Here is a 17,186-nt window from a genome sequence, read left to right as displayed (position 1 = left end):
AAAAAATTTCCTGTAAATCTAAAAAATAAAAAAAGACGGTTGTATTGTTGTTCTTAAGAACTTTCGAAATTCGCGCAATAGGCGCATTTATACAACAGCAAATATTGTTTAGTTCATGTCTGGTTACATACGTTACAAGTACAAGGTGGTATCCGGTTGGTCGACCATCTTTGGTATTTGCGTAGGGAGTCTCGTTTGTCCGGAGAGAAAAATAACCAAGAAGAAAATTGATATCGGTACTGAACGTACTCTCTTGGATAGTCTATGTGTGATGTACATAGAAACATATTCCGGCTTAGTGAAAGAGAAGAGGATGGTAAGCTGGAGAAAGAAAAGAGAAAACATAAGACATAATATATATTATGTATATATATAATGAGAAGGAATATATATATATATATATATATGTGTGTGGTAAATGTGTGTAGACAGAGTTTCTAAGTTTCACTAAATGATGTCATAGGACGGTTTCATCTGTAGTAGCGTTTGAGTTATAGTATTAAGGAATGATCTAGAGTTTAGATACATAAATGATTTCATGATTTGTTCTATCAGCCTTTAATTTCATGATGCAATCCAACACGTCCATGTCGGTATCATCACGTACTTCATGGTTATGAATATAAATTGCTACAACTTCAAAATCTAGACCGATCCGTACACATGGAATTCTTTCACGGCTGGTTCCAAAAGTCAATTGAATAATTGAATCCATTCAGCTAAAGGAACCTTGTAGTTCTCGAATGATCCTTCCCTCGATATCCACTTATTGTATATGTATGTACATACATATATGTATATATACACACAATACTTGACAATTGTACAAAATTGTTTTATTATATGACTTTATTAATAATTCTGTGCAGTAGAAATTTCATGAGCTGCATCTTGTATAACTTCTGGTAATTTAGGATGGTCTCGTATATTGCACCATTAGCACCTTCTTCGTAGTTAAACGGTAAGCAAACACCTAATTACATAACCGAGAGAAATAAGAAAGGAAAAAAAAGACAGGGAACCTTTCTCTGTCTCACTCTCGTTTACTGTTTCAATAGACGAAGGAAAGATAGAGAGAGATGAGAATAAGAGTGACAAGAGTGGCGGTTGGGAGGAAGAGAGAAAGAGCGAGTAACGGTAGAACGAATACCGAGGATTTCCCCTGCTGGAATTCCAAGCGGTAGGCTCGTCGTGCGACGCAAGCGGCACCGGATCGATTCTTATTGTTGGTGACGTGAGGATAAAACAGGAGCGACAAATTCTCGTGAGAATGCGAAACCGTCGGTAAGTCAGGTGTTGGATTTCATGAAAGCGACGCTACAAGATATGCACTTGAAGGAATTCACGCGCTTCGCTTCATGGGATGCATACGTCGATATAAATTCCTACACAAAATTTTAGAGTATAATCAATAAATAAAAAAAATGAGTAAACGGCGTTACCTGAAAATAATGACAGTTACTAAAATGGACGGGGTGGATTACTATCGAAGTCTGCAAAATCTGGTATCTTGATATTTTGAATATATTTAATGATGACGATAGGGGTATAATTTACATTGTTTCTTATGCAGAGCATGGTATCATTGGAAGTATAGAATAAGCATAAAAAGTGAAAGAAGTTCCATGCAGCAAGGTTCTACGTCTCAGGCGTCTAGGGAAAGACGGTTATGGCGGCAGGGATAGGGGTCAGGCGGGTAGAGAAGAGAAGAAACTAGGATAAAAAATATATAGGCACAATGAGAAAGAGTAAGAGGGAGAATGAGTGCGGGAGACCCTACGTGGGATAGGGGACCACGACAGGAAAGGAATAAAGCAGGCGCATCTGATGGACTCTTGGTGGTAGGGATACAACAGCTCGAATTCCAGGCTAGGTTAGGATACTGTGCCCACGTTCTCCTACGCCTATGCTTGAGTCAACATCAGACCAGCTGACTCGTTCGTCGTGATGTAGTGTTCGCTTGTATGGCGTGCAGTGAACTTCGACACGTCCTGTCTTCTGTACGAGTTGCGACAACGACAACGACGATAACAACGAGAGCACATGACATCTCAGGTGCATAGGAATCGTAGTCAGTGTGTGGAGAACCGTGTGATATTCATGGCCACGTGGCCAGTGGTTCTAAAGGACGTGAAAGAGGAGTAAAAATATTTAAAAAATAAGAGGTAGCCCACGGCGTCGCTGCGAGGTCGCGCTAGTGCTGGTGCTGGTGCTGCTGCCGTTGGCAGGCTAGTGTCGTAGCGGTAGTATACTAGTAGTAGTAGTAGTGATATGGTGCCAGTGCCGAAGGAGACGACGATGACGACGTTGAGGACGACGAGAGCAAACGTTACGACGATAATGGTGTTCTCTGTGGGAAATACGAAGATAAACGAGCTGGTGAGAGTCAGAGAGTGCCAATAGACGCCAAGGTGGGCGTCTACCAGGCTAGGTTGCAATATAAAAATTCCTCTTTAGTAAAGTAACACGTGGGGATCGTTTTATGGGTGATATTCCTAGGAAGAATGGCATCCACCCACAGTCCTGCATCCGCGATCGATTGTTCCCTCACCTCGGGGCGGCCAGGGGGCGTCTGACGGAGGGTGGAAAAGTGCGTCGTCGAGAAGTATCGTGTTGCAATGGTCGTAGGGATTACGAGCGTCATGGTACTGCGGTAGGATACAGCGTGCGACATATATCGAAGACGACGCCGACGATGATGAAACTACGTAAACCGCGTCGATTGAAATGCGAACACTTACTGACATCCGTGACGGTGTGGAAGTACCTAGAGAAAAACAAAATCCTAGCAAAGTTGTAAACAAGTGCCGTGTGTGTATGTGTGTTGGTGATTGCTTGCTCTGCCTGCCTCTGGCGCGTGACGTAATCCATTCAAGCGCCTACTACGCAATACGAGACGCGGGCCTGCTACGCCGTTTTGCGGCCTGAAAAGGCCGCACGTCAAATAGATTCTTCAATTGCGGAACGTAAACGACGGTAGGTCCATGCGATCGTACATTGTCGTCAATGTTGCCGTTAAGCATCTAATCGCAGCTGGATATACAGGAAGTACGTTAAAATACGAAAATAAATTCCGCTAATTGTAAGCCAAAAGACTCGAAATTCCAAAAGTCTGGTAATAACTATTTATTTTATTATTTAATTCTGTCTCACTCCATTCCTCGAAAACTCTCGACTGTACGGCCGACTGGAATTTCAGACCGGAACGCGTTCACGTTTTCGGCCACGCGAACCTTTCTTGCTCTCTCTTCTCTCCGTGGTTTTATCCATCTTTTTCTTTACACTCTCCCTGTCTCACTCCCTCACTCTCCCAGTCTGCCCCTCTTTTCTCCGTCTACGGTCGCTTGGTATTGTAGTGTGGCCGATACGGCCTTCTCTTTGAGACACCATTATTCTCCAACTCGGTACGGTCGCATCTATCGATCTTTGATGGTTAGAAAACTTTTGAGCTACGCAGCATTAAGCTCTGGCGCTGTCTGTTCATGCAAGTGCATCTCTAGAATGATGGAGGATGTAAAAGCGAACGAGAGAGAAAGAGAGAGGCAGACCTGTCTTTCATCAAGGATTCGAAGTCCTTATGGTGCGTCATAATGGCAGGAGCATAACAGATCGTGATTAAAACAATTGATTCTCTATACACATAATCATGCATTCGGAGCTAGCACTAGCGAGAGAGCGAGATTACGAAGAGCCCCCACTCTATTGTCATAGGTCGAGTGCGTTAACAGAGCGCGGGTAACGTAGTGGCAGAGTAGAGTGCGAAAAGCCTTCCCGTTGCCAGAATAACTTAGAAAGAGATCTCAGGGGTAAACGCGATTATACGGAGTGTCTGTATAGCCAGAGTCGGTTGTAGAATAGCAGACGCGGCTGCAAGATTACAATATTCGGGGTATCAAGGTTTTGACAATGTATCTCTCGTGTAATCGTAAGTCAACTAGGTTCATTCTAATATGTAGAAAGGTGGTCCCTTAAAAATTAATGTTACGATCCAACTGTACACATACGTATAAATACAATGTTAATTCCATTATTTGGAGCGCGAGCACATGATGCTGCATTTAAATAACAATGTTTTTTTTAACAACCTTTAAGGTACTAGCTTTAGAGACGTAAGCTAAACTAATCCAACAGAAAACTGACAAAGTCAACAAATTCGGGTTACAGATAGACTCGCATGATGATTACGATGTGTAGTATTAAGTTGACACAAGTGTTTAAGAGATTCCTTAAAAGATCACAATTGTCCTATTTCATTACCTTATACAAATGCATATATTCAATAATTCATTAAATTCACGTTACTATTTTTTTTGTATTAGTTTAATCAAATATTTACTCAAAATTGATCTTAGGTTCTTATATTTATCTATTGAATTTATATAGGGTGTGCTCCGAAATTTACTGACAGTACTGTCAAAGTAATTACATCTCTCTTAGATGCGTATGGATGAATAAGGACATAGCGTTGGTTACAGTACTGGTAGTACTGTCAGTACTATTGAATTTGTACAAATTGACTTTCTTCTTGTTAGATATAACTCGGAATATGTATGTCCCCACTAGATGGCAGGATGTGAAACTATAAACTCGCTACTAAAATGTATCTCTCAAGACCATATGACAAAGTAATACTTTTACACATAAAGCACTGATAAAAGTGTGTTAGCCTAACGTATAGTATGGAGTACGCGATCCCTGCTTCAAATTCTTTGAAAAAGTATTCGCTCAAATAAACAAGGAGGTAACGAGATGGCGGTCAATCGCTCTCCTTTTCTAATGCTCCTATTGGCTACGTTCTCTATACTTTCGTACTTTGGCTGTTGATTAAAAAGAGACAGAGCTTGGCTGCCACCAGTCGCTATCTTTTTTTTCAGCCGACCATTTTTCCAATGTCTATGCGTAGTTCATATTATACGTCGATGGTCTAACGTAAAAACTGTATCTACAGACCGGTCCCGACTTGCCTTCCATGCTAGACGCCTGAATAAAAGCCTAGCAAAATAGGAGGGGTGATCTAGTCAGATCCATACCTAATTTTCTACATAGGATATAGTCATACGCTCGCTTTACTAAACGATCACGGCATTGATGTAAATATGGAGAAAATATGACGGTTAAATAAAAATACTTTTTCATCGTGCTCTGAGATAAACCATATCTACCATATATTTTGGTAGAGTATGAATGAGATAAAATTATCTCTTTTGTTAAGCATGATGAATGAAGCATCACATGTAACCAACATTACTAATTGTGTTTGTACTTTTACTTCACCGTTTTTTTATAGCAAACATAGGCTGTCAGGTGAGCACTCATAAGACACGCAACCTTGTGCTATTTTGTGATTCTATATAAGATAGAATTGTCTATCACATAAATAGAGACATATACATTTGTCCATCCGGAGGCCGAGGATTTTAAAAAATTAGGGGAATTTCATGCTTGGTCTGTAATGCGCTGTTTAAAGTAGTCTGTAAATGACATACACGCATGCAAGAAACAGATATGTGTTTCCTATTTCTAAAATCAATAGCAAAACCTAACAGATTAGACTATTGATTAAAATAAATAAAAATTGCCGTTTCAAAACTTCATGTGTTTACAATGTAATGGCGATATTGACTTGTAATTTATCGGGTTATCATTCCTATTCAAAATTCATTACAAATTTACTGTCAAACCTCGATGCCTTGAATATCGTATTATTCTATTCTATTAGAATTTTCTGGATCGTGGATAGCCTATTATATTTCATAATATCGTAGGCCCTCAATCAGAAGAAGATAGTGAGAAACTGACGTAGAAGAGAACGAGTAAAGGGGGGACCATGGTCGCGTCCGATTATTAGCGTCATCGACGTCGTTCGATTAGACTACGTTTTTTCGCTCTCCCGTGAGAGATTCTAGAACTAAAAAACAGTCACACCCATCGAGGAATTGACTATGCAGGTTATCATTACAATTCCTTAATGGCACGAATGTTTGCTTCTTGTTCAGACGATTCGAATTCTCGCCGGCTTCGAGACGGTCGACTCTCTGGAATATTTAAATTTCTAACGGTCTTTCTCCTACAAATTGCCTGTCCACTGCCATCTACTACAATTATTTTACAATATATATAACGTTGCTGGTACTCACCTCTATCTACGATAATTCTATTGGTCATATTTACAGTATGCACAACTCATATTCCATCGGTACAATTTTCATTTTCATCAACCGACTCAGACAACCCAACCAAGCAACTCGCGCACGCTGCGCAATTCAGTTCGAGGTTAGAGGAAACGAGACGCAAAAAAGCATGAGTACGCGTCATGATGTCGTACGCACGATGTTATTGCGCGGCCCTGCTCCCTTTTTTTTTCACTAACTCCTTATAACATGTTTTCTCTCTGGCTCTCTTAGTACTCTTCATTTCAATCTCTCATTTTCTCACTACCTATTTTCTGGTGTCTTCGAGCTTCCTGATATTTCTATAAATCAAAATAACCTTTACGAGCACATCATTGCTTACGTTACGAACGATACCGATACCTGGCTTATCTGTGAATGCTTGGGGGGGAATTCTGTCTTTTGCGAGGACAAAATTTTCATTTAAAAATTAGCGTGAAAATCACGGTAACAGTAGGCAGACATGACATCTTGGAAAATATTACGTAGAAATATCTAAGTTATGTATGGTAAAGAGAAGTATTTTGAACATCATACAGATTATATAGGGCGATAAGGTGAATTTTTCTGTTCGCCAAAAAAATTGAAAAATACAGTTTGAGGATGTCAATTTAATTTTATTGTGCTATTTACACATTTGTGGAAAGTGAAGTTTCACATCAAACAAATACTCTGTTTCGCATCTATTACTTAGCTTCGTTGAAAGAAATGTTTGCATTTTAAAATTCACTGCTTGAGTTAAGCCATTTTTACGGTGCAGTAAAGTTGGACTGCAACGCGTGACCTCTACTCACCTGCTTTTTTATTCTCGTTTCTTTTTTTCTTTTACGTTGCGCTACGTAAAAATTATTAATATTTATATTCACCATGCACTCACTGTTACACTACTTGCTATGTAAAATTTACGTATCGTACATCAAAATTTACTTGCAGTAGCTGAAACGGCATTTCGACCTTCACAATTATTACGACGATGTCCACGTGTCTCGCGGTAATAGTTTTCTCATGGTAATTTCTAAAACTTATTTTTCTCATTCAATTTTAATGAAAAATTTTATCCGTTCACCAATGTGTTAAAACATGAGAGAATAGAGGCTAAAAGATTTGCTTGGTCTGTTGTTTATGCTGGAAAATCCATGGCAGCCCCCATGTCGCTTTGCAGAAGCTGGCCAGAGGTTACATGTGTATGTGCATACGTAGTCGCGTGCGCGGAATAATCTGTGCGGGTTAGCAGCCACGGGGTTATACTGCGTAGAAGAGAAAAATATTAGTAGGCGTGAATGAGTGATGTTGGGCAAGATGTATCACGAGGGAAAGAGAGAATCAGCTGCATGTAGCTAGACAATGAGAATTGCTGTTGAAAAAAAGAAATGAAAACAAACGAAGGAAGGCTGCGTTATCGCTCTCTCGATTGAATTCGTCTATCGCACGTTGTATAATGGAGATAAGGTAATTGCGCTTAACAAAGCAAAAGCCTTATGCAAGCTTAGAAAATTCAAAGTCGCATGCCCGGTGAGCCGTGCGAACGCCAAGAGCCTTTGGGGATATCAGATTCCATTATAATTCCTTCGTGACTCGACGAATTTTTCACTGTCGCGTCCTACGAACGTTGCCCCAATTCTCATGGCTCCGATCGCCGACGTCGTCGTAGTCAGCGGTTGCCTCCTTGTTTACCAGAAAATATTGTTTTTCCATTAACTGGGTAACGCTCCCACTCGCGCGAGGGAGGAGGATGCCAGCTATTTTGCTGATAGTAAAAATACTCGGCCCTCGTCCTATCTGAACCTAATCGTATCGTGTAGGTGGATTGAGACTAACGGAAACGCTTTCCCTCTTATTTTCACAAGCTTTTACATTCTTCAGTTTTTTTCTCGCTCTCTCATACTTATTCATTCACTCGTTGTTTTCGCGTTCCTCTCGTTTTTTTTTACTTGCAGTGCAGATTTAGCCCAAAATCGTCTTTGCCATACTCTCAGCTACCCTATTCACGTTATTGTTCCGATTTCCAAATCCACACAAAGTACAACACATTCACGTAGCGGTACATAAAATTGAGGGTAGAGCATCTGGAGATGAATGTAAAAGGTTTATAAGGATAATACTAAAAAAAAAAAGTAACAACAAGGCAAGAAATGGGACATATCTGTAACACATTAATATCATATACAACAGGGGGAAAGGATTGGCTTCGCAACGCACTCGTTACCGGTAGTCGTTACGAATTTGGCTTCTCTCAAAATGGAAATTCGAAGCTGGATTTATGATCAGTCAAGCCCTAAAGGCAATGAATCCGATCGTAACGGGATGTTCATTAAACACTAATTATCCTCGGAGATGGATAATCATGTATTTCATAAAGCAAGGAAACGTGGTACCCTCTCATGTGATGCACGAGTTTACATAAGTATGTTTATTTTGAATGCCGTGTCGGTTACCGGCGTTACCAAATTCAATGAAAATGTATAAAATTCGACTGATAATTTCTCCTACGTTCTAGGATCACACGGGTGACAGACAGCGATGGAAATGTTTTGCGCAGAAATGATAATTTTGTCGAGGTGTCTAATAGCGAAGACTTCAACTTAGGAATAAACGGATCAGACGAGCTGAGTTAGGTCTGGTATTCAACGTGTTCGATAGGTCTGGTATTCAACGTGTTCAACATACGATTTCGAAATTTTTCGGCATGAGAAAGCGACGTGCCTCCTGGCCTCTGTATTGTTAATCCCACGTCTGGGGTAACATACTGGTCCTAGACAAACCATTTGAAACTACTAGGACGTTAATTACGTACTTTTGTCTTATACGACGTTTACGTCTACAGATCTATGTAATTCAAGTCGTAGAGTCTTATTCCTTAAACATCTACATCCTCTTCATCCTCTTTTTCTGTGGATTGTTATTATTAAGCAGTATGAATAATTTCGGCTGACTCACCTCTATGATTTTTTCTTACTCAACACCGAGGTTAGAATATATCTACTGTGGTACTATTGCTACAGTTCACGCCCGCAGAATTGTCTCAGTGTTATGAAATTGTTTAAGGAATGTTTTGGGCAGTTAAATAAATTGTCATCTCACAATAGCAAATGTTTTATTTGTTCTAGGTGAAAACGCGTGCCTCACCATCCTCATAAAGATGAAGACCAAAAAGTTTTTCATATTCAATAAGAAGCTCCTTTAACCAACTGTGCATCGTGAGGAAGTGTTAGTTACCAATGCATGTATATAAAGAGACATCAAGGTCTACGTGTTATAACGGCAGCTCGATAGGTTCTTTCTCCAAGAGAGTCTAAGGCAATCGATGTCTTGGACGAAGTGTAATACGAGTAACTGAAAGAAAAAGAAGCAAGAAGAAGAGCTAAAGACAGAGCGAGGAAGAGAGGGAGAAAGAGAAACACGTGGGTGGCCCAGAATTGTCAATCAAGTCTTGAGAGCTCATATCAAGAACAACATCCACAGGAGTTCTCACTCTCTGGTTGCCGGTGTTTTCAAGCAGTGTTATCGCGAGAGGTAATAGTGTTGTTACTCAAGGCAGCGACAGTGGTGATGACAGTAGAGATGGTAATAACTACTAATTGGTAAAGAATAAAAATCTCATCCAGAGAAGAAGAGACAAGGAACCTGACATCCTCTAAGGGATGAAGTGGCGGTCCATCCTTAATCAGTACTCATCTTCTAGGATATACTAAAGCAACTTGGAAGTAGTGCTAGAATGTACTCAGACGTACTTAGACTCTAGAAGATATTGTACAGCATACAGAAGAGCCGTCGAGTCGGTTCCATAAGCTGCGAAAATGAAGAGGAAGCTGTTACTTGTCGTTCTCTTCACCCTCCTGGTGACTGTTCTGTGCGAGGACATGATTGCGGATCGCAAAAGACTCAAGCTTCTCACCAAGCACCAGGATAAAACATCAAAAGGAAAATATGCTCCTGGGGAGGATGATAGAATCAAGGAAGATTTTATAACTCAACTAGATCAAGCACGTAATTCTCAAATAGAGCACTCCAAGGACTTCAATCCTGAGGGATATTCAACCTACAGGAACAATAATCCAAGGTAATGAAAGTTATTTAGGCTTTTATCCCACACTTCATGAAAGTCTTATAAAGTGCGATACCCTTTTTTATCTTTGAGTAAAATTATTAAAGAATTGACGATGTCAGAAAGTGTAAACTGCGGGTCTATTTCGATATTTCGTCATCGCAGATAAAACTGGCTCAGTTTATCTCTTGAAAAGTTTCAGTTGGATAAACAATAGGTTGGATGTCCCTCGTATGCACAAATACTTATCAAACATACTTTCTTACCATTCTCCAGACCTAATTTTCTTAACGAATGTCTATTTTGCATTGCAGCTCCACTAGCGGATCATCTGGTAAAAATGTACAGTCTACGAGTCCGTCAAATTTACCTAAGACCAGTTTGAAGTCCAGTGAGGAGGTGCGCGAAAAGGGAAGACGCAATAAAAATACGATGCTCGGTGAAGGGATTTGTCAGACTATGGACATTAGAAACAACTTGACGAATTTTGAGTCTCTTCGGAATTGTGTGGTGATCGAGGGCTTTCTTCAGATTGTATTGATTCACAACAATACTGAGTTGGATTACCAAAACTTCAGTTTTCCTGCTCTAAGGGAAATCACTGGTTATCTCCTCTTGTATCGTGTGTATGGAATGAAAAGCTTAGGCTCTTTATTCCCAAATCTTGAGGTCATCCGGGGTAACATTCTTTTCACGGATTATGCCTTCATGGTATACGAGATGCCAAGTCTTCAAGAGGTGAGTTGCTGGAGGAATATGTTAATTGATTTTCTTTTATGGTATTACATATGCCAAAGACTAGTCGTTATCCTTTTGATATTTGCTATTAACAGGTTTATTAATAGCAAATAGCTTATTGCTAATACCTATTAATAAACTCAAGTGGAAAACTACTAACGCATAATTCCCATAAATTCATGCATTGACTTTATGATCCATAGTTAATCAGCAGTCGAATGTCTATATTATTTTTATTAAGATACAAAATTGAAATATTGGGCAATATGAATTTTGTCATGTACATCATTTTCTACGGGTCTCTTTATGTTCTTCTATATTTCTCTATTCCTCAGAAGTTTCTAAAGAATCTAGATATCGGTATCAAATTAGATTTACTGTGACACAAGTCGCGTAGTCGTGTCTGTATCTGTGAACAGCTCAGTCACCAATTGTTTTTCCCACGCAAAATCAAAACGATCAGGAGCATCTTCGAAGCTTTATTTCAATTTGTACGTCGGTCTACTTGACCCGTAGGTTAACAAACGTTAACAAGTTAACCGTATTAACGAACTGTCTGATCTCTGAACTCTCTTGAAATTATCAGATAGGCCTGAAGAAGCTCACCAAGATATCCAGAGGTAGTGTTAGGATTGAGAAAAACCCGCATCTCTGTTACACGAAAACTGTGAATTGGAATAAAATCGTGGTAGCCGGTGAGAACTTCATCAAGGAAAATCAGGAAAAAAATTGTCCAGGTGGGTAATACAGATGCTTACCATTAAGCAAATACACAATGGTTCATGCATTTCATTAATAATGTATACAAGACCCGTGGTATTTTTTAAAACAAATTTACATCCATCAATAAATGACTTGGCTGAGAGTGAATAGTCCTGAAGAAGATATTTTGAAGCTCCAAATTTAATATTGCCGGAAAATATTTGTGGAAAGTAGAACGGATATAACCCAAGCTCCGTTAATCGTAATAACTTAAATTAGCTTCTTAGTCATATTCATTGAAAATGTTAGAATAGCTACAGGCTTACTGAGTTCTCACGACAGTTGTGAATGACGTGATGATTTGAAGAAATTTTTCAACGTCATACGACGCTCGTAGGTCAAGGTATTAGCTAATATGTCTGCTATATTTGAAAGTTTAATGGCTGCAATTCCAGTTGGCGCTATCGTACTTTAGAATATATCATTATATACCGCTGGTCGCTGGAAGCGAATACTGAAATTTTATCATTCGCAAACACGTTCCTCATTGACAAAATTATTTCACTTATTTTTTTTTTCTTTTCATTCTGGATACTCAATCGGCAAGCCTTTAGTTGTTTCGTGGTAGCGCCTCGTTAATACTTGTATTGATATCTGTAATTAAATGCAATGCCTTTTCTTTAAAAATTCTTATCATGATTTAGTGATGGTTGAACAGGTCTCTGATTATATAAGGGACGCATGCGCCGATGTATGATTACTAGGTACTATTGCAGTTATACACAGTTTTCATTTTATATAAGGAAGCAGTTGTGCTTTTATGAGTTTTAAGTTCGATCGTTGTCTCGGATGAGGATGTGCTTTTGTCTTTAATTTTGCTCTTATTTTTGTAGGATGCTCGCAGTGTCCTGGCGGTCATTGCTGGACGGCCAAACACTGTCAGCAAATTGAAAAGCCTCCTTGCCATAAAGAATGTCTTGGGGAATGCTCTGGGCCTCTAGACAGCGATTGCTATGTCTGCGAGCATTTTAGGCACGAGGGAAGATGCGTCGAGAGCTGTCCACCTCACTTGTAAGTCATCCTTTACGTAGTAGAGTAATCGATCCTTATTTCTTATTCACAAGAACATCTTTTAGATTTTTAATTTTGATAATATTCCAGATACTCATATCTCTTGAGACGATGTATTACCAAGGCTGAGTGTAAAGATATAAATAACAAAATCACCAGATTAAAATCCAACGACTTTGAAGAGGAGCGAATCTCATGGCGACCGTTTAATGGTTCTTGCATTAATCAATGCCCGGATGGCTATGAGGACAGCTACGAGGAAGGTCACGAGGATGGTCCAGATGAATACAAGGTAAAGAAATACTTCTAAGAAAAACTAATAAATTTAACAAGCTCGAGATTGATATATTTAAAAAAATTATAAATCGTTGTGTCTCCATGTTTGTTTAGGAGTGCCGACTGTGTAAGGGTCGCTGTAGCAAGTTTGGAATTGGTGGCATTATCAGGCACATCTCCGACGTTCAAAGGTTCCGGGGTACGACGCTTGTTAAGGGTGCTTTGGAGTTTCAAATTCGTAACGGCAATCCGAATATAATGAACGAGTTGTCAGATTCCTTCGGCCTTATAGAAGAGATCACAGGGTATTTGAAAGTGACTCACTCTTCCTCCATCACTACGTTAGGCTTTCTGAGGAAGCTCCGGGTGATCAGGGGCGAAAAACTTGAATATAATAACGCAAGTCTCATAGTCATGGACAATCCCAATCTATCTAGTCTATTTTCCAGCGACCAACCAGTACAGATATTAAATGGCAGATTGTTCTTTCACTACAATCCCAAACTTTGTATCTCGAAAATCCTCGACATGAGCAAGATAGCGGGAATTACAAACATCACAGACCTTGAAGTGCATCCGGAATCTAATGGCGAGAAGGTCGCTTGCAATACTGTTAATATTAACATCACAGTAAGCGACAAAGGATCCTATTATGCGAATCTCGTATGGGACAGCTATAAACCCTCAAATGATCAACGTCTTCTGAGTTACCTTTTGAGCTACATTGAGACAGAGAATAAAAATATCACATACGACAGTGACTCCTGCGGTAACAATAACTGGGAGATTGTCGACGTGGACGTCCCTGATGACAACACTTCGACAACAGTCTCGAACCTTGTTACGGATCTGAAGCCATTCACTCAATATGCCGTCTACGTGAAGACGTTCACCTCTAGGTCCAAGAATAACTTTGACCCGGTCGGACTCTCGAATATTATCTTCTTCCGCACTAAGAGTGATATCCCTACCGTACCCATGAACGTGAATTCCTTCCCTACGAGTGATAAGGAGATCGTCGTCGAATGGGATCCTCCAGAAATGCCCAATGGACCGATTGGTTATTATATAGTATCAGGTTTCATACGTCCAGATGATCAAGAGGCTTTGTCTACTCGTGATTACTGTAAGTACGGTCTTCTACCGGAAGTAGAGATCGAGATACCTCAGGAAGTTACAGTAAGAACTCCTTCAATAGATCATCAATCTTGTTGTAAGGACAGTGATGCCGAGGTGGTCACGTCCAAGAAGTTTGAGATCTTGTGCCATGAGAATATGACCATAGGACACACCTCACCCGGAAGGAAAGATTATTGTATCCCCAAGAGATACAGCAGCACCAACGCTTTAGATAATTCTACAGACTTTGATGACGGTCTGGCTTCTAAGATTCCGTTAAAGGATCATAATGTGTCGAAGATCATCCATGACACCAAAACACAGATTTACAATGGAATCTATTACTCGTTCGTGTTTAATGTCAGTGCCAACACCAGTTCCTGGATTCTGAAGGACCTCAAGCATTACTCCATGTATACTATCTCTGTCGCCGCTTGTGGACGTAAAGTCGAAAATGATGTACAGATGTGCTCGCCTGTTCAATATACGACCACGAGGACAAACAAAAGTGCTAATGCCGACGATGTGCATAACGTTAATGTGAAAGTTTTCAATAACAGTATCGCCATCGTCTCCTGGGATCCTGTAAGGGATCCTAATAGTCTCATTGTTGCGTACAATGTGGAATACACGAATCTGGACGTAAAGGATGCAAAGAAGAGCACCGAGTGTCTGACGGAGAAGAAATTTCGCGTGAAACGTGGTGAATATCATATTAAAAATTTAAGTCCGGGCACCTACAGTCTGAGAGTGCGTTCCATATCGTTAGCGGGTGATGGTAATTTCTCGAAAACTGTCAAGTTCGCCATTGGACTGAAGGGGAGTAATACGATGTTGGTGGCGCTGATGGTGACTCTGGGATTCGTCTGTGGTATATTGCTGGCAGTGTTTTTCTTCTACAACAAGCATAAACGGAAGAAGACGCAAGAGAGACTGATAGCTAGTGTCAACCCCGATTACATCGAGACCAAGTACGTTGTGGACCATTGGGAAGTGAACCGTGAGGATGTTGAGGTCCTTGAGGAACTGGGTCTAGGTAATTTTGGTATGGTATATCGTGGTAGATTGAATACCGGTGTTAAGGTTGCCATAAAGACCATCGCTGATACGGCCAGTGAGCGAGAGAAGAACGAGTTCCTGAACGAAGCTTCAGTTATGAAAAACTTCTCCACGACACACATAATCAAACTCCTCGGGGTAGTGTCCGTAGGGAGTCCTCCATTTGTAATAATGGAGCTAATGGAGAATGGCGATCTGAAAACGTACCTGCGTCGTATTCGCGACACGGACATGGTGCCCGACACAACAAGAATTCTGAGAATGGCAGCAGAGATCGCGGACGGCATGGCCTACCTCGAATCAAAGAAATTCGTTCACAGGGATCTGGCCGCCAGGAACTGCATGATCTCGAAGAACCTAGTGTGCAAGATCGGCGACTTCGGCATGGCCAGGGACATCTATGAGACTGACTATTACAAGATAGGCAAGAAGGGTCTTCTGCCTATTAGATGGATGGCTCCGGAGAACCTCTCCGACGGTGTATTTACCTCGGACTCCGACGTCTGGTCCTATGGCGTTGTCCTCTACGAGATCCTCACCTTGGCAGAGATTCCTTACCAGGGCTTTTCAAACGAGGAAGTCCTTAACTACGTTCTACGCAAAGGCACTCTCACTATACCAAGAAATTGTCCTGAACTCATTCATAAAATGATGGAGAGGTGCTTCAAGTGGCGACCCAGCGACAGGCCCACCTTCATGGAAATAGTCGCAGAACTAGAACCCTTTCTTGGGCAGGACTTTTGCGACAGTTCCTTTTATCACTCGGAAGCCGGTGTCGAAATACGCACCCTGGGAATCAAGAAGGTCTACCATCACGCAGCGCCAATACGTTTCCACTGGGGTAACGAAACTGCTAGGTGGATCAGGGAATTTGAAGACAACGTGACTCTCCTCGACCAGACGAAGGCGGGGACCAGCAGAGGACGTATCTTCAAAAATGGCTTCCAGCATTTCAGTACCGTTCCAAACATGGAGGACGTCCCTCTTGATCGATGAGGTTAGGCAATTTATATTTTCTTGTTTTTTTTTTTTATATTCATTTGTGAGATCTCGAATCCTTGAATATTCGTAATCCTGGTTCAAGGAATCACTTATGGCTTACCGCTAATTAGTGCTCATGAGATTTCGAGGTTATTCAGGTACAAACGATACTCAGGGCAATCTAGGAGACAACTGAGATGTCTATAGAGCGAAATATATCTATGCGTATATGAGGTCCGATCGACTGATTGGGGATGATTTGATCGAGCCGATCTATATTCTATTGATTCGATCGGATCGATCCATCCTGAACAATCTGCTTCACGCTTCTAGACGGACCAAAAGACTGTCTTTCCAGTCGACCTTGGAAATATATATATATACATATATGTATATGAATGTTCGTAGTCAGCAAAATTATCCCCTGTATATTCTGTAAGTACCGCGTCGGTATTTTACTACACTAAATGAAAGGACTTATACATATGAATAGTGGGAAATATACCCAGGGGATACGCGAAAACGCGTTTATTTGCCGACAGTTTGAACAATTAGATTTTAAGTAGGCTTATTATTATTAATATTGTTGTTATTATTATTACTATTATTCTCATCATTATCAATTATTATCTAATTATCCTCTTATTACTCGTATCGCTATGGTTATCTTCATCGTCGTTATTAATTACTCCATTGATTAATGTTAATACATGTTGTCCTTCGTCTCGAAATTTACTATGATAATCCTTTTTAAACATTACAGAAAAATTAATTGTTCCTTTTCTCGTATCTATGTCTCTGTAAGATTTTCCATTCCTAGCTACACACATTTGCATTCTTTTAGTCTGAATCAGTACACGAATTTACAGTTTTCGTTCCATATTGAAGCGATCGGTACATGACTATCCTACATATATATTTTTTTAATTCAACAATAGTTCCTTTTCTACCAGGTAATTGGGTCTGCGAGTTGCGATATTATTAGTATATAGTTGCGATAGTTGCGAAATTGATCACAAGGGAAA

The 17,186-nt window shown here is 40.3% G+C and overlaps 1 protein-coding gene and 1 long non-coding RNA gene across 3 annotated transcripts in view; one reads left to right on the top strand and one right to left on the bottom strand.

Annotated features, from left to right (window-relative positions):
• Window positions 1–2,348: 2,348 nt before the first annotated feature.
• The window catches only part of LOC107267147 (insulin-like peptide receptor), a 20,810-nt gene continuing 5,972 nt past the window's right edge, over window positions 2,349–17,186 (top strand). For both annotated transcript variants that reach the window (XM_025084388.1, XM_025084387.1), the window contains exons 1-7: window positions 2,349–3,048; window positions 9,278–10,230; window positions 10,530–10,953; window positions 11,540–11,690; window positions 12,549–12,726; window positions 12,817–13,018; window positions 13,117–16,177. In XM_025084388.1, coding sequence (XP_024940156.1) covers window positions 9,968–10,230; window positions 10,530–10,953; window positions 11,540–11,690; window positions 12,549–12,726; window positions 12,817–13,018; window positions 13,117–16,176 — 4,278 coding nt within the window. In that variant the 5' untranslated portion in view covers window positions 2,349–3,048; window positions 9,278–9,967 and the 3' untranslated portion in view covers window position 16,177. The remainder of the gene's footprint in view (window positions 3,049–9,277; window positions 10,231–10,529; window positions 10,954–11,539; window positions 11,691–12,548; window positions 12,727–12,816; window positions 13,019–13,116; window positions 16,178–17,186) is intronic.
• LOC112494259 lies at window positions 6,767–9,231 on the bottom strand. The gene is made up of 2 exons (XR_003059513.1): window positions 7,086–9,231; window positions 6,767–7,005 (listed from the first exon to the last, which is right to left on the bottom strand). It is a non-coding gene; the product is annotated as an uncharacterized LOC112494259 (long non-coding RNA).

Source organism: Cephus cinctus, unplaced genomic scaffold, assembly GCF_000341935.2.
Source record: "Cephus cinctus unplaced genomic scaffold, Ccin1 Ccin1_scaffold0351, whole genome shotgun sequence".
NCBI lineage: Eukaryota > Metazoa > Arthropoda > Insecta > Hymenoptera > Cephidae > Cephus > Cephus cinctus.
Note: the sequence above shows the minus strand (reverse complement) of the source record. Positions and strands in the feature narration are given on the sequence as shown.